Genomic DNA, 13,522 nt, shown 5'->3' with positions numbered 1-13,522 from the left:
TACACAGTTCAATTGTCCTCAAAATGTCTAATACTGTTTCAATGATAAGAAAATCTAGTGATAGCATACTGTAAAGCAAGAGGAAACTACATGGTTTAAAATGAGTCTAATGTCACCCCCATTAACTTGCAAGTCCTATATGTGCACTTTAAAAAAATATTTTATAGTCATTTAAATCGTAACTTCTTGCTGCTCAGGAGAATCCTGAATTTAGAGAGAATGTCACTTATACCTTAGCCAGCAAGTGAGTGGCTGCAAAAGAAGACTTAGAAGCTTGCTGTATAAATGTAGTAGTCACCAGGCATTCTTTGCTATATATTGTCATTATATTTATCACAAGTAACAGTCAGTCAGGAAGCATCACAATATAATATTTATAGAAGAGAATGCTATAGGTTGCAAATTTTAAGCGACTATGACGCAGAAAATTGCGCTAACTTTGGTCTCTGGTTGCTGCCCTGGTCTCACCAATCAGAGCGCTTCCAGTCATGCCTATCTAGTATCCTGCCATTAGCGTCAGGCCTCATAAGAAGCAAATTACTTTGGTCAAGTACCTTGGATACCTACTTGGATGCTTACTTTGGAAGAAAGAGGACCTTTCCCTATGGATCTGTTAGAAACAAAGTGATGCATGAGGGGTTTGGGTTAGTGTTTATTTGTTAAAGAGTTTTTCTTCTAAGGGATGTGTGTGTGTGTGTGTTTTGCAGCCAGCATCCTGTCAGTCAGGATGCTGACAGGACACAATGCGGACAGCGGCATCACAACTGTCAGAATACTGACAGATTGTGAAGGTAAGTATTAGTGTTAGGGGGAGGCTTAGGCAGAGGCGTCATTTACCTCTGTGACACCCGGTGCGGCAGGACTGAAATGCTTTGCGTGAAATAGGCACGCACACTCAAAAGAGAGTGTGGCTTTGCGAAAGGGGCGTGACTTCACCTGCGAAGTCACGCCCCCTATGTGTGCCGATCCGGGAGGCGTTAATGCCTCCCTTTCTCGGCACACAGTGGGCTACCCCAGTGCTCCTGCAGCTGCTGGGGCAGTCCACAATCTCTCCCCTTCCTCTCTCCATGTCACGGTGACATCATCCAACGGGATGACACCAAAATAGCAGAGCAGCTCTGCTATTTTGGTGTCAACCCCTTGGATGGTGTCACCCAGTGCGGCCCGCACCCCTCTAGTGACGCCAGTGGGCTTAGGCACTAGGGGGAAGTTATGGTTATAATAATTACAGAAATCTGTTGGAATTCTGACCATCTACATCCTGACCGTTGAGATCCCGTACCCAAACCGTGTGTGCACTTTATTGTAATTTGTTTTTTTACAGATACCAGCAGGCTCTGTGGTATTACAAGTGCAATAATGCTCTGACAGCCATTTCAATTGGGCACGATTGTGATAGCGGAGACCTGCAGTGTGCCAATAAACAAAAAATATGAGATATGGTAAGAACTTACCCTTGTTATCTCTATTTCTATGAAGTCCACAGAATTCCAGGCTATGGCGGCAGACGTCGGGCACCTCAGAGTTAATTTTTCAGCCTCCCAGGATGCACTGGGGTCCCTCTCCGATACCCCACCCCCGAGCCAAGGCAAGTCAGTTATGTAACAAGCCATAGGCCAGAGGAGAAGGAGAAGAAAGTCTGGAACACACAAGAATCACATTCTCACCAGAAGGAGACGGAAAAACCAGTGACCAGAACAAAGCCCATCTGCAGTACAGGTGCGACAGGGCAGGAGTCCTGTGTAACCCTATGGACTTCGAAGAAATAGAGAGAACAAAGGTAAGTTCTTACCATATCTCATTTTCTACTTCAGTGTCCATAGGGTATCCACAGGATACCTTGGGGATGTCCCAAAGCAGTATCCTTTAAGGGTGGGGACGCTCCTGTGCTGAAAGGAGAATCCGCCACCCGAAGGAAGCATCCTGAGAGGCGAAGGTATCAAATGTAGAATACCTCACAAAGGTATGGACAGAAGACCATGTGGCTGCCTTGCAGAGCTGAACAGCAGAGGCAACACGACGAGCTGCCCACAAAGGATCCACAGACTGAGTAGAATGAGCTTTAACAGAGGATGGTACATCAAGGCCCTAATGAATGTAAGCCTCAAAAATCCCCATGCGAATCCACCCTGCCAAAGTCTGCTTAGTGGCAGGCCAACCCTTCCTACGGAACAAAAGAGGACAAACAAAGAGTCCGACTTCCGAAATGAATTGGTACGGTCAACATAAATCCTTAGAGCCCGTACCACATCCAAGTAGGCCACACCAGCTGAGAGGTCTGGGGAATTAAAGACCAGCACTATAATTTCCTAATTAATGTGGAAACTAGATACCACCGTAGGTAGGAAACCAGGGCGAGTGCGAAGCACTGCCCCATCCCTATGAAAATTCAGAAAGGGAGGGTGACAAGAGAAAGCCCCCACATCTGACACCCTTCTGGCCGAAGCAATGGCCAGAAGAAACACAGTCCGAGCTGTAAGCCATTTTAAATTCACTAAGCCCAGTGGTACAAAAGGCGGTCCTTGGAGAGCCCTCAGGACCACAGCCAAATCCTAAGGAGCCACTGGTGGAACAAAGGGAGGCTAAATACGAAGTACACCTTGCACAAAGGTGCGGACATCAGGAAGGGTAGCAATCCTGCGCTGAAACCACACCAATAGGGTAGAAACCTGCCCCGTCAGGGAAGCAAGGCGAAGACAGTGATCTAAGCCAGCCTGTAGGAAAGCCAAAACCCTGGATATCCTAAACACCTGAGGATAATAGCCTCTACGTGGACACCATTCAAAGAAAGTTTACCACACTCTGTGGTAAATTCTTGCAGAAGCAGGCTTCCAAGCTCTGAGCATGGTGTTAACTACAGAGCCAGAAAAACCCCTGGACCATAAAAGGGGCTGTCTCAACTACCACGGATGACCCAGGTCCGGGTAATGGCCAGACCTTGAGACAATAGGTCCGGACGTTGAGGCAACAGCATCGTAGTGTCTATGGAGAGACTCCAAAGATCTGAGTACCAGTGACCGCCGGGCCATGCTGGAACTATCAACAGGAGCGTGCCTCCTTCTTGCTTGAAGTTCTGAAGTACTCGAGGAAGAAGAACGCAAACTGGAAGGTCCACCGGACCGACAGAGCGTCTACCAGAAGTTTGCTCGTCTCTTGTTCTTGACCCGTACATAGACAGCTTATTGTCTTGTCAGAAGGCCATGAGGTTTATCTCTGGAAGGCCCCAATTGTTCACTAGGAATTAAAACACCTCCTGGTGAAGCAACCATTCCCCTGGATACACGTCCTGACGGCTGAGGAAGTCTACTTTCTAGTTGAGGACTCCTGGTATGAACACTGCAGAGACAGCTGGGAGATTGCCTTTTCGCCCAAGCCAGAATGGGGGACACCTATGTCAGGGCCGCCTGACTTCTGGTTCCTCCTTGGCGGTTTATGTAAGCCACTGTGGTGACGTAGTCTGACTGGACCTGCACGGGTTTTTCGTGAAGAACTAGTCTAGCTTGCTGAAGAGCTCTGAATACCGCTCGAAGTACCAATACGTTGATTGGAAGAGCAGATTCTGCTGTGGGCCACCTTCCATACAGAAGTGTGGACCTGTCACAGCCCCCCAACCTCGGAGACTGGCATCAGTCGTCAGGAGGACCCAGTCTGAAATCCAAAAGGGGCGTCCCTGGTTGAGGTGGGCCATCTGTAGCCACCAGGCCAGAGACAGCTGTACCTCTAGAGAAAGCACCATTGTCAGTGTCTTTATCCGATAGGGCAACTCATTCCATCTGGAGAAGATAAACTTCTGCAGAGGTCTGGAGTGAAAACTGGGCATACTCTACCATGGTGAACATCGACACCATGGACCCCCAAGTAACCTCATTGCAGAGTGAAGGGACACTCGGCGACTTTGAAGACAAACATAAATTTTTGCCTGTAAAGCAGAGATCTTTTCCTCTGTCACAAAGATTCTTCGTTGTCTGTGAGGAACCACTTCCAATTTATCAGCTGGAAGTCTGCAACACAGATATTGTCCATTGCAGATGGCCCTTAAGTACCCCCAAAGACCCTGCTAATAGCAGAAGGTCGTCTAGATAGGGTAACAGGCAGACCCCCTGCATCCGCAGGTGGGCTGCCATAACCTTGGTAAACACCATAGGTGCTTGTGGAAAGGCCAAAGGGTAGTACCTGAAACTGGAAATGTTAATTGACCACTGCTAACCTGAGGGACCGCTGGTGAACTAAAGCAAATGGGACATGCAGGTAGGCATTCTGAATGTCCAAGGACACCATAAAATCCCCAGGCTCCATAGCCAATATGATGGAACGCAGGGTCTCCATCCTGAACCAAGGAGCCCTCAAAGACTTGTTGAGAGACTTGAGGTTAAGAATAGGCCGATAGGACCCATTGGTTGTCAGAACCAGAAAGGGGTCGGGTGTAAAACCCTGTTCCTCTGAGAGGCAACGAAACACACTATAACCCCAGGTGGGAGCATAGAGTGCCCTACTTTCTGGAATTCCAGGGCCTAGTCTTGAACTGACGGAAGGCCTGTGGTGAAAAACAGTCTGGGAGGCCTTCTGCGGAAGAAGAAGGCGTACCCGTGAGAGACCACTTCTCCTACCCAAGTGTCTGTAGTAGTCCGATACCAGCACTGGGCGAATTGAAGAAGTCGGCCTACCACCCTGGGGTCCCCCAGGGGGAGGCCCATCCTGTCAGAACTGTTCTATGGACTTACCTGGGCCTAACAGGGCCAAAAAGACAGACCCTGAAGGAACTTGGACCAATGGCAGACACGTGGATTTAGCTGCTGCCAAAGTGCTCCCAATCTTTTCCTCACTGCTGCCGAGGAAATTCTAGAAGTGAGGAGACCTATAACAAAGGCTGTCTCATTAACATATAATGGATCCAAGGCATCTGCCCCGTTCCATTCTCTTGCTACCCAGCTTAGTCATAGCTGGTCTGGAAGCCTCCCCCTGTAAGGGATTATATATGGACTTCCAACAAAGTACCACTTTGCGATATGTAGCATTCAAGAGAACATAGGCAAGGTTGCAGAACTCACTAAGCATGTAATGAACCACGGGAATGGATAACCTGCAGCTAACATTCCTGTGATATTACTGAAAGAGAATTCCACAGAATACCCTTTACACCTAAAAGTTTTGCGCCCGCGTAACCTCGCTTTTGCGAAAAGGTCTCCCTTTGGCAAAAAAGTATCGCGCAGGCGGATCCCAGACCGCCTACATAGCGTGGCATACATGCTAAACTTCAACGCCGAAGCGAAGAGTAACGAAAGGGCGCAATATGCTGATTCCGCCTAAAGCGTACTCCATGTTGGCTTAAGGGAAATCCCTGCAACATGGACTGGAGGTAGTAGTCAGTCTATGTACAAGGTAGAGGGAGACACACTACTGTGAACACTGGGCCTGATTCAGATCGATGGTGGCCCAGTGCGCATGCGCACGACGGAGCCGGCTCCGTCGAGAGCATGCGCGAGACCCGGGTAGCGACGGGCAATCCGTCGCTCCGGGTCTCGTACCAAAGGGGGCGTGCTGTCGATGTTGAGTGACAGCACGCCCCCTTTGGTGGGCGGGCCGGGGGCGTGGCTGCCCAGACGGAGGCGTTCCCATGGCCTACCATCTGGGACCAGCCCCACTGACATCACAAGTGATGTCAATGGGAGTGCTTTCGGCTCTGTTAGAGCCGAAAGCACTCTGGGGCTTGCGGCAACGAGACCCTACCACAAGGGTCTCGTCGCAAGCCCGATGGTCGCGATGGTCTTGCCCATCACGACCATCTTCTTCTAAGCAGCTATGCGAGCGGCCAGGAGGCAGCTCTAAAAAACAAGAAGGCCGGCCCTGATTCAGAGCGAGCACTCTGTCAGAGCATCCGGCTGTGAATCAGGGCCACTGCGTGAACTACCAAGGAGGGAGAATTAGTTGTTTCTCCCCACATACCTGCCTTGTAACTAACAGGTAGAGTGGAGCAGCAGGGTGTATGTTAAACCTGCAGGTACAACTGCATGGTAAAAGCACACAGCATGCACTGGGTATAATGCGACCACATAGCATATACATACATATTATATACACATTATAGTAGTAAAGCAAAACACTAGTCCTGTCTGATGCTTGTCAAGCCGCAGGAACTGACTGCATAAATATGGCAGAGTGCATACCAAGTCTCACAAATACATATTTTATATAAATGTGAGAAACCCTCAGTGTTCACATCACCCTCTGCTAACAGTACTGATCATATGGTACGTTTTAGCTGAGGAGAATAATCACGTTCACTCTCAGACATGATGAGTGTAAACGATGTGTATGTGACGCACCACACAGAAAAAACACTTTTCATTTTAACTGTGAGGCAATAAGCACCCTGCAGTACCGCACTGCAAGGGAGAGAAAGACAGGGATAGTAAAATGGCTGACAGTCAGTTAAGTGAAAGTACAGTCAGACAGTGCTAGCATATAGTCACATACAATGCAGAAATCAATCACCTGCACTACAAGCACTATGATCAACGACGCAGACACAGGGCCTGGTAGGAAACAGTGCTGCCTACGTGACTTCAGCGGAGGAGAGGTATGCGGGGGACCCGGACCGCGATGCCCCCTGTATCAGAATCAAGCAGCGTTCGCCATGTTTATAAAATGGCCGCCGAGGAGCCGATAGGCGACAGGCCCGGGGGAGGAACGCAGCCACAGCCCGCCAGATCGCTGTGGAAAGGTACTGAGCAGCGAGGGAGGTGCCGCCTGTGAGACAGGGAAAGCACACACCCCTGGCATGCTATTAACCCCTGGGACGCTGGAGCATTTTCCACACTGCTGCAGCCCGCTGTCCCTGGTGGTCTAGTAGAAGCGGAGGATCAGTACCTTGCTCCACGCGCAGCCTGTCCCCAGGGAGCCCCCTGCCTAGGGACAAACGAGACTGAATCGGCGGTAACCCACCGCGGGTTCCCGCCGCTTACCTGAATCCCCGTGAATCCAGCCATAGTCTGGAATACCGGGGTCCTCGCTAGCTGAGACCCTGGTACCCGCCAGCATCCCCGGATCAGTACCGGCGTTCTGGCCCGGCGGGGTGAAGGAGCGGCAACATGGACCTCTGATTAACTTGTCCATGCTGCCCGCTCATATCATCGCAGCAAAAGCTGCTGGAAGAAAACTTCAGGGGCTGTCCAACAGCCCCCCTCTGTAGAGGTGATCAGATTCCGAGCCGGGCACCTACGAAACTGATTTGCCTTGGCTCGGGGGCGTGGTATAGGAGAGGGACCCCAATGCATCCAGGGAGGCTGAAAAATTAACTCAGAGGTGCCAGATGTCTGCCGCCATCATCTATACCCCAAGGTATCCCTGTGGATACCCTATGGACCCTGAAGTAGAAATAGGAAATCTTCACTTTTATGTGGGCCCCACTTCTCCAGGGATACTAGCCTGGTGTTGACTGGTCTAGGGTTGGGAGGCACTAGGTGGGAGGACCCCACGCTGAATGTGTCCCGTTGCTATAATGCCACCAGCCCTGGCTGGCAATGCCTTGTGCTGGTAACAGAATTTTTTCAAATACCAGCCTAGGCAGAAGCGCTGGAGATGGTAACACTTTTGGGGGCAAACTTCGCAATAGCGCATATTTTTATTGCATAATGAAAGTGTGGACACAAAAAGATAAAAAGACAATCAGCAGCACTATCCTGTCAGTCATGCTCATTCTCCAATGGCAGTGGAAATAGGAGAAACTATGAAGATTGTGTTCACCCGGCTTCTCCTCATCCTTTGCCACACACAGGATCTAATTCTCAGCAGCCTGCTGTGCAGCTGGGGGCTGTCACCACTGGGCTGGGGATGAGGCTGGTGACATATTGGGGCATATTATTGTCCTGTCTGTGATATATCGGAGAATACACACCAAAGTATCGGAGACATGTACTGGCTCTGCAGAGGAGGAGGGAGAGCCTGGGTAGTATATATGTGTGTTATATCAGTGTGGGTAGAGCATAGGTAGTATATGGCTCTATGCACTAAACACAGAGAGCCTCTGTATATCACCACTGCTGTCAGTGGTATCTCTGTATCTTGTGCAGGAGCATCCTCCGAGCTTCGTGCCATGTACAGTAATAATCACACTATACAAACAGCAACAATGACCAGCCTCTACAAAATCCACAGGATGCCAACTGGCAACTACTAGCAGAACGAAGGGATTTTTTGTCCATTATAATAGGAATGCAGGAAGGTCTGGGGCATATTGCGGATCTGATGGCCAAATTAACCATATGGGGTGCACTGAAGGCATGTGAGGGTGATCCAAGAGACACGTGGGGACATCTGAGTTCATGTGGAGGATCTGGGCATTTAAAGGGTTTATAGGGTGATCTTATGCCATGTGGGGAGGTATGAGGGACATTTAAGCATCACCTAGGTAGGTCTGCTAGCATGTGGAATTATATTTAAGACTTAATATGATGGGACCCCAAAAAATTAAGTAGGACCCCAATTTTAAATGATGGGTCCCTGGGACCCACATAATTTTCATCTTAGTTCAATAATTGGGGGGTACCCAATGTATTTTTTTTCTTATAGCTATTTATTTTCAACAATATTTTAGATATGAGCCAGGGGAGATAGCTGCATTAGTAACCATCTCACTGGGCATAGGGTGTTCTTATTTAGAAAGACTTTCAGGTGCTTTCCTGGTGAGTTAAAATGTTCCATCCTATTACATCTGATGACTTGCATGCTTACCAATAAACATCAGTGGGGACTCTGATGGCATATAAATGAACATGTGGAGCAGATGGCATATATAAGGGCCTGATTGCTTAATAAAGGGCTTGTATAGCAGTCTGCTGGCATATAGGGATATCTTACGGAATGTAAGGTACATGTGGGGGTTTACCATCACTGGTCTAGAGCCCAAAAAATTACTGTCTCTTTTCATACTTGTTTGCTTATTTGAAGCGTAATTTTAAATTCATGGCGAAGTGTGTTTTAAGGAAATGTGTTTGACTTTTGGATAAATGGGAGGTGTATTATTATATATATATATATATATATATATATATAGCATCAAATTTGTGGGTAATTTTTTTTTTATTAGAGTGGTACAGTAAGTAAATAGTCTAAAAATCTGACAAATAAATTAGTTTTAGCTTTATGCGGTTTTGGTCATGATCCCTGTACAGCAGGGGTGGGGAATCTTTTTTTCTGCCAAGGGCCATTTTGATTTTTAGAAAATCATTCGGGGGCCATACAAAATTATTAACTTAAAATTTGCCTCATATATTTGGTTAAAAACATTATTAACTCACCCTTAATGCGATGGCTGTAAGTAACTGCTTCTCTTTGGTATGTTGCCAGGCAGAGTCTGGAGGGGCAGTCCCTATGGATGTGTGACAGGCAGATTGATAAGGCAGCCCTAGGGTCCTCTCAGTCCTAACCAACATGATGACAGTACTGACTGTACACACCCCATGCTGTGCCACCACTGCCTGATTGCCCGTGCTGTTAGGGTGAGACCCTGCATGCCCCTGCACTAACCAGCTCAATGGCAGCCATATGACAGCCCTGATTCCACCCCTCCCCTTGTGCGCTGCCTGCCTGTCGCCGCTGATGGGGAGAGAGCCCCTGCACTAATCCGCCCGATGACAGCCCTGACACCCTCCACCGCTGCGCTACCTCCCGCCGCTGATAGCCGATGACAGCCTTGACACACACACCCTACCCCCGCTGTGCTACCTGCTGCCGCTGATAGCGCAGCAGGGGGGAAGGGGTGTGTCAGGACTGTCATTGGCTACCAACCGCCGATGACAATCCTGACATCCCCTCTCCCCCGCTGCGCTACCTGCCGCCGCTGATAGCCGCTACACTACGCTGATTCTGCTGCTGCCGCTGACAGCCGGCCGGGCCGGATGATTTCACCTTGCGGGCTGTATACAGCCCGCGGGCCGGAGGTTCCCCACCCCTGCTGTACAGGAATCAGAAAATTTAAAAAAAGGAGTACCTACTTTTCAGACTTTTGAAACATATCAGAATTAAAGTGCACTCATTAACTGCCAAATTCAGTCCTGAATTTGTAATACAGGTACATTTAAAAAGGAATGTGTGAAAGCAAGAATATATTATATTATATTATATATATAGCTGGAAGCAGTGTATGAGAATTCTTTATTATTGACAATTTTAGGATTTGAAAGGACTAAAACAGTCAATAAAATAGTCATATATTGCATTTAAAGTACACTGCACTATCCTTTAATAGCTGTAACAGTAAGACTGGTATGCAGATAAAATGCTTCATACTGCCAGTCCTTTTTTAGTCTCCATCTTAAGCTGGGCATACACACTACAATTATCTGGGTGATTCGCGTATATCGAGCGGATCACCCCGATAATTGTAGAGTGTTTGTGGGCAACCGAGGGTTAAATATCGCTCGGTCAGGCATGCCGGATCGATGCGATATTTGTGAGTTAAAATGTGTATGCCCATCCGCGGCCGACAGACTTTTCCTGTGTTCCTTCCCATGGAAGCAACAGGGAAATGTCTGCTCCCCCACGGACGGAGCGCAGATGTCTGGGCTAATACACTGAGATATCTGTGGGCTGACAGGCTGCCAGATAAAATGTCTGTTGGTCTGCTAGGCATTTTATCTGGCTGTGCATGCCCAGCATTAGTATTTGGTGTTCTCTGTAAACCTATAAATATCAAAAATAAAATTTTTAATTCTAAAGTGTGAAACAAAATTGTTGACGAATTTGTAAAGTATACTCCACCACTTGAAGCTCATTAAAATAGGTCATGTAATCGAAAATCTAATTTTTGCTGCTGTAGGTACTTGTTAGTGCTGTACATCATACTTTCATTAAGAAATGCTCAGATCCACCGACATGAAGCACCAAAACGCTATCGTGTAGTGGATGCCATCTTGGCAAGTCCTAAACATGGATATTAGGATAATTAATGGGCGCACTTGTGTATACTTCGGACCATGACTTCACAAATATGGAAGAAGCAGTATATGTTCTGCGTGGGTTCGGTGCAATATCCCGGCGGTGACTATCCCAATGGTCACAATACCGGCAGTGGAATCTCGACAGTCAAAATCCTAATGGATTTTGTTAAGTATTCTAACCCTTACCCTAACCCACCCCTTCGGCAGCCTAATCCTAAACCTCCCCATAGTGCCTAAACTTAACCATAATCAATCATCGGGATTCTGCTGCCGGTATTGTGACAGTCAGGATGGTCACCGTCAGGATCCTGACTATATCCTTTTTGCGTCCCTTCAATTTTGTAGCTTTGGATAAGACTGACTGTTTATTTCAATATGTATGTTTTAAGATTACAGGAAATCAGACTCCTGAAAGTGTTTTTTGTGTATTGTCTACCTGGCTCCAAAATTTTTAATTAGTACAATTATAAACTTGCAGCAATAAACACAGGACCATAACATTATTTGATTCTATGGGGCATTCCTCCCTTAAAACAAAATCATATAAGCAACTGACAAGAACAGGACATTGCTAGTAGTCAAAGCCAGAATAAATCAATAACTACATTTTGAGTGGCATTACCTGCAGCTGCTGACCGTATTTGCTTCATATGGGATTCAAGAACAGAAGGGTCCTTGGAGCTGTATGGCCCTAATTCTGGGTAAAAATTTGCTCCAATATCCTCAGGAGGATTGTGTTTTCCAGAAGGGTAATGATTAGCAATTTTGGCATCCCAATGTTTCAACAAATCATGGTCCCAGTGAATATATTTACCATCAAACTCTGGATTCCCATACCATGTATAATAGAAAATATGAATGTCATAATTAGGAGCTGGTAATTCACCCATCTCGAAAGCAGCAGACTTTGGTGAAACTATTGCCTTTGCAGGAGCCTCAGTGACTTCTTGTGCACTGGTTTTAATGCCTGGTTCTTTATGAAAAACAGTGAGTTTTGGAAATGCAGGTAAAAGGCCAAGTCCAAAAGGACTTCCGAACACAGCTGTTTCAGGTCTCAATGTTTTCAGGCCCATCATAATAGAACAGACAATTAATATGAAAATCCCTAAAGTGATGCATGTTCTTTTGCGGAATCTGGTCATGATGACATTTCTCCATCAATTCCATACTGTAAAACAGAAAAAAATGTTTTTAAAAGAAAATACTTCTCAAACTCCAATTTTTGAAATGCTGTCACCATACAATTATTTTTATACGGTAGAGGTATATCAAAGTCTGCTACTATAAATAATACAGATACAAACATTTATCAGCAACCTGTTGCCACTCTGTTTTATATACAAGCTTTGTGGGTAGCTGCAAATACTGTACATCATACTTTCATTATAAAAATATACATTAACAATCATTTTATCTCTTTGTTCTCAAATGTCTATTTAGTCCAGAAGGCAAAATTCTTGAATGTCTTCATTCCAAGGAAGGCGTAAACCAATTCAATTTCAGACATTTTTAAGGATATTTTTTATGAAATATGAGCATTAGCATAAAAATAAATTATAATTAGGTATTAATGAGTAATTAGAACTGACATTTTAATCGCTTTTTTGTTTTGGGAGCCTTTCAGTTCTCCCTTGTACGTGCTTAGTTTTTATGGGATGTGACAACACTATTTGACTTGGCAGTGTAAACATTGCTGCAAGTAAGTAAAATTCCAGGTTTGTTAAATCAACAATTCTTCATTATACTTCTATTTTTTTTTAGAATCTTTAACAATAATTAAAATGACAATTATCTCACAATAAGAGTTATTATTCATCCCTATTGTGAATACACTGTCAATAGACAAACTTTTTAGATCCAGAACATCTGATGCACCAAAATGCTCTGTGTTCTATTTTTAATATGTCATGTTTTGGAAAAGGTTCAGTTTCTACAAACGGCATGTTTACTATAGTAATCAGCATTCTATACAGGTATCCAAGATCCCCATTTTTACAGGTGTTCAAGTTTTATAGACTAGACTGAACACAGATTACATATATGGCTAACATCAGAATGTACTCAAAACAATGTGTGTTCCTTGATTAAATGTTGTAGTCAACAATATGGATACTTAAAACTGATTTTATTTCTGAGTGATTTGGTTAATAAGTTGTGCATGGGAGTATATAATTTGTAGTGATTGATATGCCTTGCATTGCTTTCCTCTGCGTTCCACGTCTAATTTAGCATTCCACTGAATTTTATAATGTACAGCAGTTATTTGGTGATACAAAATGATGTATAATATGCCTGTCTATTGCAAAGATGTTGCTTGCTTAAATGTGAGAGAAAATAAGTGAACAGTTTATAGCTCATATGAACTATTATCTTTGTTTATATGGGAATTGCACAATATGAATAAAAGATGATCATTTCTTCTTCAATGGTTACATGATTATTTTATATATGCTGTTAAAATGGCTACATTTCAATTGCTCCTATTTGTTGTTTGAATGTTCTGAGGAATAATTTTTTCAATACTTGGTTATTTAGCAATACTAAGGTGCATTATAACAATTGACAATTGAGTGCATTTCTGTTGC

At 45.5% G+C, this 13,522-nt stretch overlaps 1 protein-coding gene across 1 annotated transcript in view; it reads right to left on the bottom strand.

The window, feature by feature from the left end:
• MANEA (mannosidase endo-alpha) overlaps positions 1-13,522 on the bottom strand; it is a 47,611-nt gene that overhangs the window by 16,088 nt on the left and 18,001 nt on the right. Inside the window, exon 2 of the mRNA XM_088470836.1 lies at positions 11,560-12,105. Within this exon, the coding sequence (XP_088326962.1) occupies positions 11,560-12,079 (520 nt within the window). The 5' untranslated portion in view covers positions 12,080-12,105. The remainder of the gene's footprint in view (positions 1-11,559; positions 12,106-13,522) is intronic.

This window comes from Taudactylus pleione, unplaced genomic scaffold, assembly GCF_031769625.1.
Source record: "Taudactylus pleione unplaced genomic scaffold, aTauple2 ptg000015l, whole genome shotgun sequence".
In the NCBI taxonomy this organism is placed as follows: Eukaryota; Metazoa; Chordata; class Amphibia; order Anura; family Myobatrachidae; genus Taudactylus; species Taudactylus pleione.
This window is presented reverse-complemented; position numbering and strand designations above follow the sequence as displayed.